The sequence below is a fragment of the Thunnus maccoyii genome, chromosome 20, assembly GCF_910596095.1.
Source record: "Thunnus maccoyii chromosome 20, fThuMac1.1, whole genome shotgun sequence".
In the NCBI taxonomy this organism is placed as follows: Eukaryota; Metazoa; Chordata; class Actinopteri; order Scombriformes; family Scombridae; genus Thunnus; species Thunnus maccoyii.
In genome coordinates, this window is record NC_056552.1 from 5,600,410 (window position 1) to 5,621,315 (window position 20,906).

Sequence of the window (20,906 nt, forward strand, 5' to 3'; positions counted from 1 at the left end):
TCCCCACTGCGGTGCCCGTTTCACTTTCAGCCAATCATGAGCGAGGAGGTGTGAGAGCTCTCGTGTCTGATTGGCTGCTGCGTCACCGATGAGGAAAGATGTACAGGGTCATCCACAGGTGCACCCTGCAGTTTATGTGCTTTATAACCAATAAACTTTAAATTAAACATATCTAATGTATTCATTCAGTCTAAAAAAAGATTTTTAATTTAACGGACTTAAATTTTGTTAATAATGTATGATTGTTTGTCATTTCATTCCGACATTCAAGAGGAAATCATCATTTCCATCACACAAATACTAAATATTTTAGATCAGTGGTTCCCAACTTGGGTTCCGGACCCCAGAAGGGGTCGCTGGATTAATCATAGGGGTCGTGAGATACAGGATAGGATACGGAAAAAAACATATTTTGGACACACAAAATTGTGATTTTTTTGGTCAAACTTTCTTCTAATTTGTGCTTCATTTCCTGTCGATTAGTGTTTTACCTCATCGGGCCTCTACAAGTTATTCAAATAAAACAAGTCCTCTTTCTAGAGCTGCAAGGTTAGTCCATTAATCGATTCGACAGAAGACTAATCAGCAAATATTTTGATAACTGAATAATCGTTTTTGTGATTTTAAGCAAGAATGAAAAAATAAGCTGGTTTCAGCTTCTCAAATGTGATGATTTGTTGCTTTTCTTTGTCGAACATGATGATAAACTGAATATCTTTGGGAGGTTTTGACTGTTTTTTCACTATTTTCTGACATTTTGTTGTCAAAACGATTAACCGATTAATTAAGACAATAATCGATAAGTTAACTAGTAGACAATGCAACATGTGCAGATAAATAAGATTAATCAATCATGTTCATCATTTCCACGGCACAGAGCCTATTTTGTGTACAATAGATAACCTACAAATAAGATAAAATACAATTTTTTTAAAACGTGAGACTTTTAAACGTGCATTTATAGTTGAACTGTGAAAACCTTAACGTGCAAGGTAAATAAGGTGTGACACTAACATCATCTAAAACAGTGGTTTCCAACCTTTTTGGCCTGCGACCCCTTAAAATAAAGCAAAGTCTAGCTGGGACCCCTCGTCATGTCATACCAAGAGGAACCTTGTTACTGACCTCTTAAAAACTGCATTCAAAGTGTAAATCTACATTAAATCAATAAATGGACCTTTTAATCATGTTCAGGTGTTTTATCTTTGATAGCTGATGGAAACGTCACCAGTGACCAAAGGTGCAACATGAATGTTTAAACTAATTAAGAAGCCTTCTGATTATTTATTTTATGAAAAAAATATGTTTTACTACTCATCGTAGTTCTGATAATTGACCAGCAGCCAAAATACAGACTGACCTAGCAAAGCCTGAAGCATGAACATGTGACCTGGACTTCCTGAATGTCACTGAATGAGATTTGGAACAAGATGCTATTTTGTTGTCGGGTTTAAACGCTTTATGTCTTTTCCATCACAAAAAGTAATTTAAAAAATTACTGGCTATTAATTTATTTTTAGATGTCTTCATTTTAATATCATGGATGCCAATTTTTTTTTTTTTAAGTATACAGTATATATAGCCTTTAGTACCAGTCAAAAGTTAGGACACGTTTGACTAGTACTGTATATGTTGTGGGTTTTTTTGTTTTTCTTTATTGAGTTGATGTTTTTAAAATCATGTCCACAATATAAGCTCATCCACTTGCAGTCAGTTGGAAGACCATGAACACTGCTGTGGGTTTATTATCAGGTATATTATCACATTTCCAGCTGCAGTTTATCTCAATTAATTCTCAATTTTATTTATTTTTATTTATTATCAGTGTCCTAATTAATGTTGAGGAATTAATTAATTGATGTTCAGTCCTGAAACCTCATTTGGTTTCTTTTTACAGATTTGTTATGAAATAGAAAAGGCAGGTGACAAATAAAAAAATACAACCAACACAACACTGCTGTTTAAACAGAACCAATATTTAAGTTTATATAATTACAACAGTCTAAAGTGTAAAGACGTGTTTACAGAACGAGGATCAGTGTCAGGACATAAAAGGGTTTTGGTTCCCTCTTGTGTTCACATCCTGAGTTTGCCAGACATGAGGAGGGAGCGAAGAGCACGTGTTCTCAAATGAGACTACACTTCCCATAATGCATTTTACAGACGCACGCACTTAACCCATATTCTGGTGCCTTCAGGTACAATCGGGAACGACGCAGCAAAATCTGATTTGAGCACACATGAAAAATCAGATATCTGAGATTGTCTGACGTCGTGTTCAACTGTCATGTATGCGCAGGCGACTCATGATGTCATCAGTTATTACATTTAGCCCAATGACCCAAAAAGTCCACTTTTTGATATTATGTTGTTGATTTAGCACTTTAAAAAAAAAAATTTTTTTAAAAAGCACCGAAAATATTTTGAAATGTTCATGTTCTCTACTCGTCCATGTTGCCTATAGTTCTACTAAAAAGTATTTATTTTTGTTTTAGTTCAGTTTATTTACATTTAGGCGAATATAAATCTTCCTTTTTAGTGCACTTGGAAATATCAATAAAAGATTCAAGATGTTATTGTCACTCTGGTTATACAATTGTGTGAAATACTTTGGCTGGAAAAATAGCAAATAAATATATATGTAAAGACATAAAATACAATAACAAAATATAAAAAGCAATACAAAATATGAATATATATGTATATATGTGTGTGTATGTATATATATATATATATATATGAAAAATATATAATATATAGGCTACATACATACATAGATACATACACAACTATATGTGTGTGTGTGTGTGTGTGTGTGTGTGTGTGTGTGTGTGTGTGTGTATGTTTGTGTGTATATATATATCTATATATATATATATATATATATATATAGATATATATATATATATAAAGCACAAAAAGGTTGTATATACAATCATTGGTGAGAATATTGCACAGAGGTTAGACTGCAATTTCAGTAATTGTAGGAAAAGAAAGAAACAGAAAATAAAACAAATAGTCCATCACGGTTTTACAATTCTAAACCATGTATAAAATAAAATAAACTACCAGTGGGGGGAGTTGTTGATTTAGATAAATAAATTTTTTTATTTGAAAATGAATTTTTGCTCATATAAGATTAAATCATTTTAATGTAATGTCCAAATTCCTTTCAGAAAACAGAAAAGTTACCTGTAAAGTAAATTATATACATATATATAATATATATATTTAAGCTATTTGGCCAGAAAGTACTATTTATGTGTCAGATGTCTCATGTCCTTTAACACCTCGCTTTCTTTTAGTTATATTTATTTTACGTAGTGATTAAGAAACTGTAGTAAAGACAATTTTATTTTCATGTTATATATTTGAATAACCTTTGTTCTTTGTGAAAGTGATATTTAATGTTCAATTTATAAAATGACTATTTTATAGCAAAATTTCTTGTTAAATACTGCTTAGTATTTTTGTGTAAAAAAAAAAAAAAAAAAAAATCCTTGCTTTTGTAAACTCAATGTTGAACTTTGGTTGAAAATACAGCCCTTGTGTCGTATGTCGCATTTACAGCCCAGCAGAACAGATTTCCGAGCAGCACTTGAACGCAGCAAAGCGGCTGGGTTGGTCGCAGCTGACGGTCGTGTCCGGTGCTGAGACAAGTGACAGCAAATATGTAAGTCTTATGTTTTAATACGAACATATTTACATAATTTTAGGCTCTTTATGACAGTTTGTACTGGAGACATTATTGTTTGTCACAGCAAACAATATAAAATGTTACGGGTGCGGTCTTTTCAGCCAGCTCACTTTCGGTTTCTTTATTCTAAACAGCATTTTAAAAGTTTATATAACAGATTATATTTGGTATCCGGGTAAAGGGACTTGTTTTACGATTGAGTTTACTTTAGGAAAGTGTTTTTGAGTGTTTTTGAGATGATGATGGCTGACTTTGGAAAAACTAAAAACAAATTGTAAGTGCGCAAAAACAGAAAAACAACAACAGCAGGAAGGAGGAGGTTAGCAGGACAAACAGCAGTGCTGCTTTCTGTCATCAACAGGCTGCTTACAGCACCTGCTGTCCTCAGTCACACTCATGAAATGTCTCATCATCAGTCTGTATGTGTTTACTGACACACTGATTGATTATTCTCTCTCTTTCTTTATTGCACATGTTCATATACAGAGGTACACTAATAGAAAACAAAAACAAACAAAAAAGATTCGTGTTATGCAGTTTATTATATTCACTTAACTTAACTTAAAGGTCTTAGTGGCTTCTTTTGTTTTTAACATTAGATAAAATGCTGCTATTTTGTTTAAATTTACTAATAAAGTGCAGGAAAGTTGACTTGGTTATTTTGCATATTCAACATGTTGTTTTCAATCTTATCTTGACTAAAATACAGCATTACATCAAACATCTATTTCAACAGTTGGCTACATCAATACAGGACATTCTTGTATATATTCAGTGAAAAAACAGTGTAGTCCACAAAAATCAATATTAATATCTAGTTTGAATCTTTTCTAACAGATAAATTCTATGCAATATGTTGAAAGACACTTCCTTAAACGTGTTATTTGATACTATATTTACCACAAATCTTCCATGGTTTTTCCCACTGTATATCACTGAAGACATCTAGACGATGTGACAGTAACATAACACAGCGTGTTCCTAATATTTTTTGGCAGACTGAATCTCAGCATGGAGAGCTCCACTGACACAGCAGCAGCAGCAGCAGCAGCAGCAGCAGTCGACTCCTTTACATGCACTTTCTCCCAGGTGGTGTTCACCGACATCCCGCACTCATACCCACCCGCGACCCCCGTGACCTGCTGCTACGCCCTCACCGAGGCCTTCCAGCCCAACCCCAGGGACTGGGTGGGTATTTTTAAGGTGAGGAAACAAAGTTGAATTTACTTTAATGTGTGTATGATGCATTTAGGGAATATCTGTCTTGAGTTTTTGTTATTTTTTCTCATACAGGTGGGGTGGAGCACAACAAAGGATTATCATACCTTTGTGTGGGTGGAACCATGTCAGGATGTGACGGGGCAACAGTCAGTGACTAAACAAGCAGTTTTCAAGGGTAAGACACAGTTTCACTTTTACTGCTGCGGTGTGATAGTGTGTTGTCATGTTTATGATGCACACTGCCGGCCGGAAGTATCTGCAGGGGTGGAAGAAATACTCAGATCCTTTACTTATGTTGGATTTTGCTTGTAATGAAGTATTTTTACATTGTGTTATTGATACTTTTACTTAAGTTAAAGCATAGAAGTCTCACCAACTAGATATATTTAAAAGTACTATAGTAAAAGTACTCATTTTGCAGAAATTCAAGCTGTGAGTGATATATGACATAAATGTAATTTTAAGTACATTGCTAACAGTGATGAGTCAGTGCATGAGTATTAGAGTATTGTCGTGGCTGCTCGAGGTGGAGCTAGTTTGAGCTGCTTTGTAAGAGTCACAAGATCAGTCTGAGAGATCTTGAGATGACTGATTGTGTTGGAAAAAAGAAAAAAAAAGTTGGATGCATTTTTCTTCAATCTTTGCAGAGTCTTTGTTCCTCAAACGGTTATTTATTTGAAAGCACATGAGGGGAAAATGTCTCTTTGTTGTAACTTCAAACAACTCAGACATCTGAAGCAACAGAGACACTGATTTTTTTTTTTAAAGGGCCACAAGCTGCTGGTTTAATCTTTAACAATGCAGTGTAATCTGTAAGATTGTCATGTTATTTTATGTCAAATTTAATCTGAAAAGTAAAGCTGTCAAATAAATGTAGTAAAAAGTATCAAGTAGCATAAAATGGAAATACTCAAGTAAAGTACAAGTACCTTAAAATTGTACTGAAGTGCAGTTCTTGAGTAAATGTACTGAGTGACTCTGAACTCTGTGATTGTTTCATGTGTAAACAGTTTAAATTAAAGCTACAAGGGTTTTAAATCTGTGTTTCTGAGCTGCGTGTGATGATCTGATCCTCCGGCTCTGCAGTGTTGACACACAACAGACGTTCGGCTCCGTCATATCTGATCATTTATGCAAACTACACAGTTAGATTCTGTTTTCGTTTTCAGTGACCTACGTTATGCTGAGGTCACCTTTCATAGTTTCTAGATGACACAGTAACACCCAACAGTGTTTGGATGAAATACTCAGATCTTTAAAAGTAATAATACAATAATGTAAAAACACTCAGTTACAAGTTGTTGTTAAAAGTTATTAAAAGTGCAAAATTATGAGCAACATTTACACGAAGTATCAACAGTGAAAATACTTGTTCTGTGATTAATATATTATCACATTATTTTATTGTTAATGATGATAAGTGATAAGCTGGAGCTACTTTTAACTATTTAATATATAGTTAGGTTTAGTTCAGTGGTTCCCAAACTAGGGGTCGGGCCCCTCCAAAGGGTCACAAGATAAATCTGAGGGGCTGTGAGATGATTAAAGGGCGAGTTCACAGTTTTTCAAGTCTCCTTTAAAACAGTCAGATGCTCAAATGAACACTGATACATTTTTCTTGCTGTAAGTCTTTGTTTTGAGCAAAAATATATTTAAAAGTTTATCTGAAGTTTATATGAAGCTTCAGCTGTCTGAGTTAGTTAAATAAAGTGAATATTTTCCACAGTTTCAGTGTTTAAAGTCCAAAATTCCCTCTTCCTGTTTCCTTGTTGAGCTGCGGTGAACGGATTGTAACAAAAAGAGGGACTTTGACACTAAAAAGACTCGTAGATATCCATGTGAATTGAGCTTAATATTAGCTCCAGATAACCTTTTAAGTACATTCTTGCACCTCTTACATCACTGAAAGCACATTATGAAGAAATCTTTAAATAGCCAGTATGAGCAGGAGGATTACAGCAACCTACAAAACCTGTTTTAATGTTTATTTAAGACAAAGTTGAAACATTGTGAACTTTTCCTTTTGATTAAAGAAGAAAAATCATCTGCTTCACAAAGTTTTTATTTTTTGGACTTTTCTCGTGTGGGAGTTTTTAAAAAATATCAAATACTTTTTTCCCCTGTGTTATATATAATTGTAAATTGGATATTTTGACAGATCAATCGATAATGAAGATAATAATTATTTGCAGCCCTACAGTATAAATAAAGATAAAATGAAGACCTCTATGTGGCCGTTCTGCTCTCGTTTCATCAGATTACTACCTGCCAAAAGACGAGATCGAGTTCTACCAGTTCTGCTACGTCGACAGTACTGGCCAAGTGCGAGGAGCCAGCACCCCTTTCTGTTTCAAAAGCCCAGTGGAGCAAAACATGGAGAGCAGCATGGATGATGACCTGCTGGTGATCACAACACAGGTAATCAATGAACAGATTCACAGTAAAAAGCCAGCTGAACAGGGTGATAATGTTATAGGACTGTTGTTGAATATCAGTTTTAAACTTTAGTTGTGGATTAATTTTAGAGCTCTGTGTTAAAAACAGCTGTGTGTCTAATGAAAAAAACCAGATAAGTCTCTCAAAAGTAAATAAAGCTAATATATTGACTTTATGTGTTTTGTTGAACTCAGGAACAAGTCGAGCAGAGCGTCCGTGAGAAAGCTGAACTGATGAAGGAGCTGGATCAGATAAGAGAGGAAAACGAAACCTTAAAAAAGGCTCTGCAGCAGGAGCAGCAAGAAGTCGACGGTTTGAAGGTTTGCTTATCTAATTTAACGCAACATCTGTGTGAAAATAGATCAATAGGAACTGAACTTTGATACGGTTTGACTGATTTCCACAGGAGCAGAATGGACAGAAAGAGAAAGAAAAGTCTGAAGTGGAGAAAGAACTTGATCAAATCAAGGTGCAAAATGCAAACTTGAAATACAACTTACAGGAAAAACAGCAAGAAACGGACCGCTTGAAGGTTTGTGTTGAGTCCTTATGTGGCATTTTATCATCAGAGCTACAATATCAGTGAGAAAACTTTTATGTTTGTGCATCTAGGATGAGATTTTGGTCCAAATGGCGAAGCAGATGGAGATACAGCAACAGAACGCTGATGAGCAGCAAAAACTCAAAAGTCAGAGTGAAAGATTAGACGGAGCATCAAGACAAAACGAGGTAAATATCATTTTATTGTGCTGTTAAAAGTTCTGCCTGTCAGTCTTCTGTATCATTCCATCTTTGTCTTTTTTTTTGTTTCGACACACTCAGGAGAAATACGATCGAGCTGTGATCAAGATCAATAAAATGAAGGAGGAGCGCGAGGAGCTGAGGGGGAAGATTGAAGATCAGAGTGACGAGATTGCCAAGTGAGTTAAGTCTGCTTATTATTATATTATCTTATTATTATAAAATAGACGAAGTCTCGCTGCATCATGTTTTCTGACCATTAACGCTCGTCTCTCGTGTGTTTAAGGCTTAATTCCAAACTCAGAGAAGGAGAAAGAGAGCTGTTCAAGATGAAAGACAGCATCCAGCTGCTACAGGTAAATCTGCTTTGATATGCAACACTTAAAGGGGACATATCATGCTTTTTGTGAGTTTCTCTCATTTATATACTGTTATAATGTCGGATATCGATGTTAAACATGGTCAAAGTTCCAAAACTTTAAGTGAAAGTCAACAGTCAAGGCTTCAACCTGCTCTGAACGCAAAGTTCCCTCTACTTCCTCTGTGTGATAACATCACATTGTTTGCAATGCTCACAAATGGCCGTCCCTTCCTGTAGTTTTTGTTGCTAAGGTTTTTCCATGTTGTTCACATTGTTGACTCATATTTTGGATCAGATTCAGGCTCCAACATGTACATACATGTATTTGAGAAGTTTGACCAATCTGACCAATCAGAACAGAGTGGGGGGTCTTAAAGAGACAGGAACTAAAACGGCCTGTTTCAGACAGAGTCTGAACTGAGGGGCTGCATAAAGAGCCAGAATAAGATAAATAAGGAGTTTTTAAACTGTAAATCATGCAAAGATATTCCTGCAGAGCCCCTGAATACAAATATAGACCTGGAAATGTGAATGATACGTCCTCTTTAAAAACATAAGGCTGGTTCCCATGACAACACCAAAATCATAAGTCTCTTAATACTCTCTAACTTCCTGTCTGTGGCTTTCAGCCACAAGCCCGTTAGTTCCTACTGAAGGTGTTAATAAAGTACACTGTAGATATAGTTTCCTTTTTTTAAAGGCTCAGTAGTTTCATAAAACAGCTGGTCACTGTAGTTTTTAGCAAACGTTACTCAAACAGGAGTAAATTGTGAATTTTGGGGGGATTATTTTCAGCTGCGGATTAATATATATGTGTTGCTCTAGTGAGTATTTCTGGCAGCAGGATGGTGTCTGTGGGATCGAGATAAAATAAACTACTGTGTGTGTGTTCATGGTAATGAAGGAACATGTCACCCAGTGCAGCGATGCGGCTCATTAATGTGTTTTTAATAGTTTTTGGATAAAAATTGAGCTCAGTGGTACAGCAGAATAAGATATCAGGCTTTGGATACACAGACAATACTTGTCCATAGGATAAATTCATTGTTGTTTTTGGTGTTTTCATTATTTGTTGGCAATAAGTAAAAAATAAAATACTAGCAGACTCATCCTGTAAGAACAGATCATATAGATAAAAGCACAGACCGTAACCTCTAACTTCTCTCTGCCAGTAAAGCTGAGCTCCGCATCATAATCAGGAGACACATAATAATGCGACAGTTGTAAATACATGAGGTTCAAGCTTTGGTCATTTATTCAAACGAGTGCTTTACCTTTTCCAGGTTGACCTTCAGAGCAGTGAGAAAGAGAAGGAGAGGCTCGCTGCGGAGCTGCAACGGCTGCAGAGCGTCACGCAAAACATGGACGAAGTGAAGAGAGAGAACCAGGAGTTGTGCAGGAGGCTTAACCAGCAGGAGACACAGCAGCAGAGCAGTAAAGATGAAGATCTAAAGGTACAGGAACAGATTTTTAAAACAGGATGATATTCTTTTAAAAGCAACAATGAACTGACCTTTCTCCTCTGTCCTCTTCAGGCTCAGTGTCAGACTCTGCTCAGACAGCTGCAGGAAGCTCAGGAGAAGTTGGTGGTAGTGAAGGAAGAGTCCAAAAACACCAAGACACGAGCTGAGTTTCTGGAGAGAGAGCTGCAGCAGGTCAGGGAGCAGCTGGACGGTGTAGCCATGACGTGTGAGCAGGCACAACGGAAAAGCGGCAAACAGGAGGTGAACTCAAAACCTGTGTTTAGATTTTTGGCTTTTATAGTGTTTAAGTCAGATTTGTCTTCTGTGTGCGTTGAAACAAAAAATGAAGTTTGTTTCCCTTCATATGTTTTTTAAAGATGCAACTCGTAGAGGCACATGAAGCCATCGCAGATAAGGACGGCATCATCGAGGAGAAGGAACACATGATAAAGTTTGTCAGACGTGAGAACGAGGAGCTCGTTAGACAGAACGAGGTACATTTAAAACGCTTTCTGTCCTCGGTTCAAAGGGTCATCTCCTTATTTCAGGCGCTTGTTTGTTCAACTGTATTTATTTATTCTGTCAGGGTCTCAGAGTCGACATCGAGGAGCTGCGCAGAGTCAACGCCGACCTGCACGCAGCTCCTCCCTCCTCCGACTCGGTGTACATGCAGCCTGACATCACCGCAGCAGCAGCAGCTGGAGCCGCTTCAACCACCCAAGACTGGCAACAGGAGGAGTCACCTGAGCAGGGCGAGAACCTGTATGAGACCATAGGTGAGTTTTCACGCACTCACACAAAGGTGGGAATTATTTTTAGGCTGTTTTTTTAAAGCAGAGAAAGACCAGAATCTAGAAGATAAAGGGTCAGTTCACTCAAATCACATAAAAAGCCAAAGAATTTTCCACTTACCACTAGAAGTTTGCGTGTGTCTTACCTGTTTTTCCGATTTTGAGATATGTGAGACTTCTGCTGCCACAGTACAACAGAGGTGAATGGATTTTGGTCTGTGGTGCTCCAACAAATTAAAATAACGAGGAAATATGTTCTAGTCGGGGCAACAAATGGCAAACAAGACCAGACATTTGTACAGCGGTAGATCTCCCTTCAATATCTCTGGTTGTATGAAGGCAGACCAATCAGCAGGACTGCTTCATTTAAATAATGGATTACAAACGTGTGAAGAAGAACCTTTAGTCGTCCACTTTTTAATTTCTAGGATTCACTAAAAACAGACAAATCTGTTTGGTTATTTTATTCATAAAGTTTCCTGAATGATGCGAGTAAATTCTGACAAAATAATCTCAACTCAAGGCCCATTTACAAGCGTTTTTCAAACTCATCTTTTAAGTTTTCATCGGGGAGTTTATCAGATGTCTTCACATGACTTTGCATCAGTTGGGTAGGAGGTCAAAGTCATCAGCCAGGAGTCAGCGGACGCCTGGAGAAAGATCAAGAAGGATCTTCACCTCCGACGCTGCAGAACATGTTTAAACATAAACAGGAATTATAATCTTCCTCTTGAATATGACCCCCAATTATCACGTCAATGAAGTTCAACACTTGGGTTACGTGACGACAATTAAGCATGAAGACTGTCGGATGTCGTTGATTATTCAGAAAATTCACTATATCATGACATATAAATATAGATCAGTGTTTAGAGGATTTTATCTATATATATATATATATATAGACGTGTGCCTGAGTAAATTACTCCCAAAAACAAAAAGTCAGCAGTGAAAGTCACCTGTGATGCCTTAAAACAACAAATAATGCTAATGAATAATGATTATTTTAATTGTCTGATGTTCCCTTTCCTTGCAGAGAGCGGTGGAGAACCAGAGGAAGAGGTATGTCAAAAAAATCTAATTCTAATCTATTTCCAGCCAGTGTTTGTTATAAATGCATTCACATATTTCTCTGACACTAGTTAATTTAGATTAATTTAGATGTGGAAGCTACAGCAACTCAACAACACATAGATGAAAAAAATAATCCTGCCTTCACATCGATATTCTCACAGAGCCTGAAAGTGATGCAGCGTTTTTTCAGTTTATTTTTATAGCGGGATTTAAAACATAATCCAGTTCCCCTCTTCTGTTACCGCCCTCTAATGCGTGTTCTCTATTTCTGTTCCAGCAGTTGTTGGTGTGTCGCCACTGCCAGGAGAGTTTCCCGGGCATCACCCAGAACGAACTGGAGCAGCACGAGCAGAGTCACCGAGTGTGTCCCTTCTGCACGATGATCTGTGACAACATGGAGCAGTCCGTGTTCGAAGATCACGTCTACAGTCACGAGCTGTGAGAGCTTCACCGGGCCAAAAAAAAAAAACATGCAGTTAGATATGAGTCAGAGGTTCTAGAGGAAAAATAAAAAACAAGTCTTACATGTTGGGTGGTGATAATTAAAAAGGACTAAAAGATTCATGTTGACTGTTTCCTAAAACGCACTCGAGTTTTGTTTTTTTTCTTACCTTCAGCCGACAGTGTCCATCATGTGCTGCTTGAGTTGTGTAATCCATCACAGCGAACATCATGTCCTCATTTAATGTGGTCAAATGTTATCTTATCTTGTATAATGTATTTCAAAGTGCAAACTGTTTTGAAAGCTTTGAAGCACCGTATTACTGCACAACTTGGCTGAGGATTGTTTGAATTTTTTTTTTTTTTTTTTAGATACTTTTCTTACTTTTAGAAATGCAACCCTTCTTTTTTATAATTGTTAAAAACAAACAAAACAAAAGAAGCAAAAGTTCTGAAAAGGAAAATGTCACAAGAAGACATTTAAAATCAAAAATATCTCATCAAAGAATATGTGAGCAGCTTTCAGTACAAATAGGTTGATACTGAGAGCTGTGAAACAACATTTGATAAGATAAAAAGTCTAAAAATATAAAATCAGACAATTAAGCAAGTTTAAATTTGCCTGTAGAGCAGAAAAAAAAAACATTTTAAGAAACTAGAGTGTGCTTTAGAGGAAAAGTCAGCAGTAAGCTGTAAATGATTTGGGTTAAAACATGTAGAAATAGTGGTAATGGTCCTTTAAGTAGATGAAACTTTACAATAAAAGCATGGCTCCATTAACCACAATCACTCATATACAGTAAAGCTTTGCACCTACTGTCTCTCTATAGTGAGATCATACTGATTTAAATGTTTTATTTTACTTTTACCAAGTTTTTGTTAATTTTTCAAAAAAAAAAAATGTATATGATGAGTTGAGTTGTTGATGTGAGGTTGTGTGATGTAGCGAGTGAATTTATGTGAAAGATTAATTCAAATGAGTGACTGTAAGCACGTTTAAATACTCCTGCTGACGTAATAAAAAATGAGGTCAAACAAAGCGGATGCAGACTTTCCTTTTAAAAGTTGAAGTTTATACATAAACATTTTCATAATTACAGCTTCTGTACATTGAGAGTTATCATTAAACCCCGTAAACCGTCACCACCGAGACAACAAAACATCTGACTTTCATATGCAGTGTGAAGGAAAGCGAGCAGCTTCCAGTGAGTCTGTAATAGTTTTAAGTGCACTCGTTGCATAGATGTTACTGCGGAGAGTCCGATGAGGAAAGTTTCCCTCCGTGTGTCCAGAAAATGATCTCAGAGGGAGTTTACGCTGCGTGCCTAGTTCCAGTGAACCCGCCAACTCCATCACATGAGCCGCTCCGCCTGGCACATTTTGTTTACTGACATGCCTCTTAAAAAGACTGTCAGTCCACAGTCCGGGTCGTTCCCTTTAAGGTGTCATCTGATTGGCCTCCTCTGGTGTGACATCACGGGAGGTCAGCTCGGAGAAGAGAGCTGGCAGCCAGTACTGAGCTTCTCCGGCAGCTTGAGAGTCTAACCAAGCCAAGCCCTCTTTCAGCAAGTGATCCTGGAAATATGAGAGTCCAGTTCAAAGGTGGTGCACTTTAAAACAGAACGACTTCCACTGTCATACAGGTGGAAAGTAATTAAGTACATTTACTTGAGTACTGTGCTTGAGTACAATTTTCAGGTACTTTATTTCCACTCCACTACATTTCAGAGGGAAATATTGTACTTTCTACTCCACCTACTTACATTTATTTAACAGCTTTAGTTACTTTTCAGATGAAGATTTGACACAATGGATAATATAACAAGCTTTTAAAATACAACACATTGTTAAAGATGAAACCAGTGGTTTACAACCTTTTTAGTTTTTGACGTCTTACAAAAAGCAGTGTGTAGTCGGGGTCACATTTCACATGTCTATGAGTTGTTAACAGCTCCACCAAATAGTGATTTTTCCCTCTAAACTTCTCACATGCTTTCATTTCAATAAATGTTCAAATGATCCAATATTTCAGCAAAAATCAAAGATTAGAGAAAAAGTCCAAAAACTGAAAACAGATTTGTGTATCAGAACTTTGTTTTTTCTTCTTTCCTCTCCCATTAATCATCTCACGACCCCTCAGATTTATCTGCTGACCCTTTGGAGGGGCCATGACCCCTAGGTTGGGAACTGGACTAAACTAGCTAACTGTATATAAAGTAGTGTAAACTCCACCTCCAGCAGCTACAACAGTAACATGCTGCTCTAACACTGATGCTTCACTATTAATAATTAGTCAGAGGGACCAAACCACTACTTTTACTGCAATACTTTAACTACATCAAGCTCATAGTACTTATGTACTTTTACTGGTAATGGAGTATTTGTACATTGCTGTATTGATATGAGTTTTTCTTCCACCACTGCTGTCATGTAAAAGGTCTTTTCTACAGCAGACGTTTTGACTTGTCATGGTGGGAAAAAGCACAGCTGTTACTATCACACAATAAAAAAAAGGCTCAGCTCTATTCAGTCCAGTAAGCCATGAGTGTGACAGTGAGTCAGCATGTACGACAACAGGACCCTCAGTCATCATTAATTTAATGATTCACACACCTACTGTGACATGTCAAAATGTGTTAATATGAACTTACCAGGACGTGACAAGCTCGCTCCTTCTCCCATTTCAGACCCTCCTTGATCTCACTCACAGTGACGTAGCCCTTCTTCTACGATCAAAAAGAAACAAACACACATTAAAGTCATGACCTCTTTATATGAATAGTGAACTCAAGAACAAGACAAGCTTCATCATATTTGTATAGACTGATTTGACATGAGAAGGATTTCCTCTATTACTTAAAATTCACACTCATTCACAGTATTTTGTGGTTTCATTTATTATAAGTTCAGGTCCACGTGGCTAAAACATGTATGAAGACAACAGACTGCAGAAAATATCACTAATAACACAACCAGAAGAATAAATCTGTGTGAAAAATCCATATTAAACAAACAAGACGTATCTTAATTGAATGGTAAGAACAAAGCCGTTTATAATGAACCCCGGAGCTGCGTCTTACCTCAGCCAGCTGCAGGACTACAGTGTGATCCATGTTGAGCTCTGCTGGGACCGACTGCACCAGGTAAGAACCACCGACAGGAATCATCCCAAAACCGCTTCCCATGACCTTCAGTTTCTTTATGGCTCTCATCAAGTCATCTCTGGGAAACACGTATTTTGTCATTTTAATGATCGACATCTGACACATGTAACGCATTAAAATGTCTAAAAACGACTCGGACTGTGTTATATATTTTGTTGAGTTGTGTACTTATATTATCCCAAATGTTTCCAACAATTTTCAAACCCAGAGAAATCAGTAATTTAATAAAGGTAACGGTCCGTTTCATTTGGTCACCGGTCAATGGCGTCCACTAAAGATTAAACGCATACAAGATAATACGTCGGCGTTGTGGTTGCCCGCCAGAAACTCATAAACTGATTTTTATTCAGTTTTAAACCACATTTGTATGATACATTTTAAAATCTTGGTCGTCTTTAACTTTATCTTTTAACCGGATGAAGGATTTTAGTCATTGGACGTCTGTATCTTAAGTTATCAGAGGAACAAGCTGGGCAAACGTTAGCAGCAGCTAAGCTAGCAGTCCGTCCCGGACGTCCTCCGTCTGATTTTTTTTAACGTGAAACTGCTTTATTCAGTGTTTTTACCCGTTTTAATCTCCGTGTATGTTTGTTTTGGAGGAGGAGGATACCTCTGCTGATAATTCCTTCAAACACTGAAGGAATCCTAACTGGGAGAAACTGGTTGTTTAACAACGAAGACAACAACTCCCATCATCCCACTCTACTTCACAACATCATCAAACTCCGTCTTTTGTTATATTTTTGATTGAGAGACCTCTAGAGGCAGAAATTACATATTATGTGTTTAAATGATTCAAATATGACGTCTAAATACTGAATGTAAAGAAACTATAAATACTGTAAAGCATGTTGTGCAAATCTTTAGAGAAAACTTGACATTTCTCTATTACATGAACATCCATTTAGAGATACTTACTGGCTCACATCCTGAGCGTATTTCCCCCTTCCTTTCAGTACTCTCTGATGGAGTTCATCCAAAGTAATGAGCCCTGAAAGAACATACTCACATCAGTATGTCACAGGCAGTCCCGCTGCTAATTATAGTGTCTGAAAGCACGCTGGCGTTCATGATTGACTGCAATGCATAGTACTGCGTTCACGTGTGGACCACGTTGCCAAAAAATGTCAAAATACAACAGGGGTCGTATTACAAACCTCCATTTCTGTGTTTGAGTGCCAGACACACTTCAATAATCTGCACACCAAGCTCATAATAGAAGTCACCGACTCCGAGCATCTCAGACCAAAAACCTTTTCCAGCTGTAAAAGACACAAAACAAGTTTAAAAAAAAGTTATTTTAAGCTTTAAAAACACATGATCTGATCACCACAAATAAGACAAGATGTATTCTTAATTCACAGATATATGCCAAATTGTTCTCACAGGCAAGCGGGTCAACTCCGATGGTGGCACACATTTCCTGGAACTGGACCCTGAACTGTGGATTCTTGCGGATTTCCTGTTTGTGTTTGCTGGCGAACTCCTCCAGGTGAGACTTGAAGGTCTCCAACTGCTTGGACATCTGTCAGAAAAGCAGTTTAATAGATTATATCAACTTTGAAGTTTTTCTCTGCTGTTTAAGCACAGTTTCTGAAATTCAGTTTCAGTTCTTAAAACATTAAATTAATGAAATGAAAATAGTGATAAATGTTTTGTTTTCAGGCAGTACAATTGTTTCCATTGTTTTGTCTGATCAACAGTTCAAAATCCAAAGATGCTGATACTGTTTAAGTCAATTTGAGATGCTACACAGACTTCATTATTCTAAAATAAAATTACACCAAATCGATCTGGATTTTCCTCCAATATTCACAGAAGCAACCTGAAGTCACAGTTTACTCACATGTTAAAATTCAGCCCTTTTGGTCGCCTCTGATCTACAACCAGATCCTTTACTCATCATCCTCATCTAATAAATACCAACAATGAGTCTGACATCAGCTCAGATTCATCTTTTTTTCTTTCTTATTCACTGATTACAGGAAAAAAAAATAGAAATAGGAATAAAACTAACATCCCAACCATTAAGATGTGGCTTTACGGGTTAATTAACACCTTACAAGTTTGATTTGCTTTAAGAAACAAACTCTCAAGTTGATAGAATTATAAACCCCTTATTTAAAATTAGAAGACAAACTTTATTTTCCATCAATAACATTTCACAGTTTCACACAAATGAGAATGTGAATGTTTGAAAACACACAGAAAACCTTGGTGGGATTATTTAGACTCTTTTCTCCTTTTTCCTCCCTTATTTGCTTCTCAGTTATTGTTCAATTTTTCCCTTTTTTTAATTTTTCATTTAGTCCTTTTCATCATGTGCTGATTGAATATAAAGTAAACAACTGTATAACACATCCTTTGGCTTTATAATTGTTAAATCAGCTGCGACGGCCACACCCGCAGCTACACACTGTAACCCTTTGTTTACTTTATCTCTGGAACATCACATTACATCCGCAACAGATAAATGACATCACACACAGTTTTTGTTTTATGCATCATATTTATATGTTATTTAGTAGTTTTGACAGTACATTAGTTCTCTTTTGTGATGTGCAGATTAAGTTAACTTTTGCACAGTCAGTACTTTAGTTTATCTTTAGTTAAGTTTGTTTCTTAAGTTGTTAAAAGATTGAGCAAAAGATTCACTTCATAGAGCAGAGCTGTTAAATGCAGGATGTGGCCAAACAGACTCTACCAAATACCCGCCACATGGGGGGGTTAATTCTAAGATATTCTGCTTGTTTCTTTGCACTATATTGGGTTTTGGTACTTTTGTTTTGGTTAATACTTAAATAATTTAATGTCTTGATAAATTGTCCTGTTTTTTGTTATTTGTGGTTAGTTTGTAGTGTGTTGTTTGTGTGTTAACCCCTTTGTTCGTTTACCTGTGACTCTTTGTGTCTAACAGCTCGGTCTTTTACACAGAGCAACAACTGATTGATTGTTATCTGTATGTGAACCAAACTGCTCAAAGATTAATACAAACATCTTTTAACGAATCCAAAGATATTCAGTTTACTATCATGTGTGACACAGAAAAGCCTCATATATCATCACATTAGAGAAGCTGCAGCCAGTAATTGTTTTGCATTTTTGCTAAAAAAATGACTAAAATGCTTATTCAATTATCAAAATAGTTGATGTGATGATCGACTAATCAACTAATCACTGCAGCTCTAAAGAGATGTAAGAATTTCACAGTGTTTAAATATACAAAATACCAAAACAAACACACATTACCTGAACTATTTGGTCCTCTGCAAGAACAGTTCCTCTTTCTTTATATTTGGCCTGAATGGAAAAACAAACAAACATGTTAAACAAGAAAACATTTCTAATATTTCAGGTGAATTAGAGTAAAGTGGGACACCTGAGCACGATCGCATCTATTTTTTTCTATGAAATGCGATTGATTAGGACTGTTGTCAAATTAAACCTGGGGTGTCATGTAATTGAAATCACATGACTTCACACACGTGATGCCATAGACTGGGGCGAGGCGATCTTCCAACAGGAAGTTCTTCGTGTGAAGTCAAGTCAAAGGTCAGTAACAGTAAATGTTAAGGATATAAATCATAAATGAGGCAATGTTGACAACTGTTATCAGATTGTGTTTATGATATATGCATGCATTAAAATATGATATTGTTTTATTTCAGACAATTTTTCATTGTCCCGCTTTAGAAAATGTGGTTTGAAATGTGGGACAGTCATTATGTTGTTAAATTGGTGAAGCATTGAACATTAAAGTACATTAAATGTATAAAACTAATAGTTATTCAGAGGTCTCAGTCTTTAAATGCTTATTTTTTTACTTATTTTAGGCAGGTTGCAAATTATATTGTTATTACATTAATATCTAATATATTACTATACTATATGTAACAGTAAAAACATTGTAATTACTGAAATGACCTGGGCATGCACTTTGGCCTTGAGTGTTACTGGCCAGAGAAGTTTTTATTGTGTAAATTAAGGTGATTTAGACCTTTCAGCCTCCCAGTGAGTCCCAGATTTCAGCCTGAACTGTCCCACATTAGGAAATGCAAATAATCTGAGACAATTTGGCACAAGGAAAACTGTATTTGCCATTTCTTCTCCAGGGTGCAAGATGAACTTTTTTGTCCAGTGGCCAAATGACTAGTGAATGTTAAATTTTTACAAGCCACTCAAAAGATTATCATTGTTGTTTTGGCTGGTGAGTGAAGCAAATCTAGCAGCCATTTTACCAGCTGGTGGCTGGTTGCTGGTGCTAATTTTGTGGGCTGTTCTTCTCTGAGTGTGATGTCTGCATAAGTTATCTGATATGGTTAGAAAACACTTAGGGGATTTCAGAAAGCTACTGGGTGTGGATATAATGTACTAGCTTCCTAGTAAAATATACTGCTGAAGTGCCAACGGCGGAAATTGTCCCACATTACCGTAATTCACCGTAAATTGAGTTTATGTGTGAAAACAGAAACGTTTTCTAACCTCTGCCAGCTTCTTTTTGGCAATAGCTCCCGCACCGACACCTCTCCGATGCATTCTGCTGCTGTCTGGTCCCAAAATGTAAAACCAGAAATGTGTAAATGTCAGGCTAAGACTATTTTTAACGTTAGAAGTAAGATAACTAAGCTAGCAGCGGAGATGCACGGAGCTGCAGCTTCTTCGGTGACGTCAGCCCTCACAGGTGCAGCTCACTATTACTGTAAATTCAGGAAAAAAGTTAAACGCAAGATTTTCAGTAAATAAAGGTTCATAAGTGCAAGATTTAAAGCTACTTTAGTACAACTGTTTCCATTTTGATTACCGGATACTGAAGCACTTCCTGGTATGTGACGTCACCGACACTGCCCCCTGGTGTCCTGGAGAATATAACAGGCTTTTTTTTCACCATTGAACTTTATTAACATGAACATATTACAGTTTTTCTCAGTGGCTTTGGCACATTTCTCAAATGGTGGAAGGTTTTCAGATCTTAAAGTAAAAGTACCAGTACAACAATGTAAAAATACTCCTTTACAGGTAAAAGTCCTGCATGCAAAATCTTACTACAGTAAAAGTACATAAGTATTACGAGCTTGATGTAGTTAAAGTATTGCAGTAAAAGTAGTGACATCATTATGACATCATTATATTATTAATACTGAAGCATCAGTGTTAGAGCAGCATGTTACTGTTGTAGCTGCTGGAGGTGGAGCTAGTTTCAACTACTTTATATACAGTTTGCTAGTTTAGTCCAGTGGTTCCCAACCTAGGGGTCAGGCCCTTCCAAAGGGTCAGCAGATAAATCTGAGGGGTTGTGAGATGATTAATGGGAGAGGAAATAAGAAAAAACAAAGTTCTGATACACAAATCTGTTTTCAGTTTTTGGACTTTTTCTCTAATCTTTGATTTTTGGTGAAATATTGGATCATTTGAACATTTATTGAAATGAAAGCATGTGAGAAGTTTAGAGGGAAAAATCACTATTTGGTGGAGCTGTTAACAACTCATAGACATGTGAAATGTGACCCCGACTACACA

At 36.7% G+C, this 20,906-nt stretch overlaps 2 protein-coding genes across 4 annotated transcripts; one reads left to right on the top strand and one right to left on the bottom strand.

Annotated features, from left to right (window-relative positions):
• The first annotated feature begins 3,570 nt into the window (after positions 1 to 3,570).
• Positions 3,571 to 13,264, top strand: calcoco2 (calcium binding and coiled-coil domain 2). Of its 2 annotated transcripts, none has more exons than XM_042396613.1 (15): positions 3,571 to 3,673; positions 4,696 to 4,900; positions 4,991 to 5,093; positions 7,176 to 7,336; positions 7,549 to 7,674; positions 7,761 to 7,886; positions 7,967 to 8,083; positions 8,177 to 8,274; positions 8,382 to 8,451; positions 9,740 to 9,910; positions 9,992 to 10,180; positions 10,297 to 10,413; positions 10,506 to 10,695; positions 11,747 to 11,772; positions 12,062 to 13,264. In XM_042396613.1, exons 2-15 carry the CDS (start codon positions 4,709 to 4,711, stop codon positions 12,224 to 12,226), a joined length of 1,851 nt encoding a protein of 616 aa, XP_042252547.1. In that variant the 5' UTR covers positions 3,571 to 3,673; positions 4,696 to 4,708; the 3' UTR covers positions 12,227 to 13,264. The 2 variants fall into 2 exon arrangements, with proteins under 2 accessions (XP_042252547.1, XP_042252548.1); XM_042396614.1 differs by having other exon boundaries at positions 12,065 to 13,264.
• Positions 13,265 to 13,276: 12 nt separating this feature from the next.
• On the bottom strand, positions 13,277 to 20,250 carry snf8 (SNF8 subunit of ESCRT-II). Of its 2 annotated transcripts, XM_042396626.1 has the most exons (9): positions 20,191 to 20,250; positions 19,872 to 20,086; positions 18,639 to 18,689; positions 16,776 to 16,914; positions 16,547 to 16,651; positions 16,308 to 16,380; positions 15,306 to 15,447; positions 14,877 to 14,951; positions 13,277 to 13,800 (listed from the first exon to the last, which is right to left on the bottom strand). In XM_042396626.1, exons 2-9 carry the CDS (start codon positions 19,923 to 19,925, stop codon positions 13,663 to 13,665), a joined length of 777 nt encoding a protein of 258 aa, XP_042252560.1. In that variant the 5' UTR covers positions 19,926 to 20,086; positions 20,191 to 20,250; the 3' UTR covers positions 13,277 to 13,662. The 2 variants fall into 2 exon arrangements, with proteins under 2 accessions (XP_042252560.1, XP_042252559.1); XM_042396625.1 differs by having other exon boundaries at positions 19,872 to 20,226.
• Positions 20,251 to 20,906: the final 656 nt, after the last annotated feature.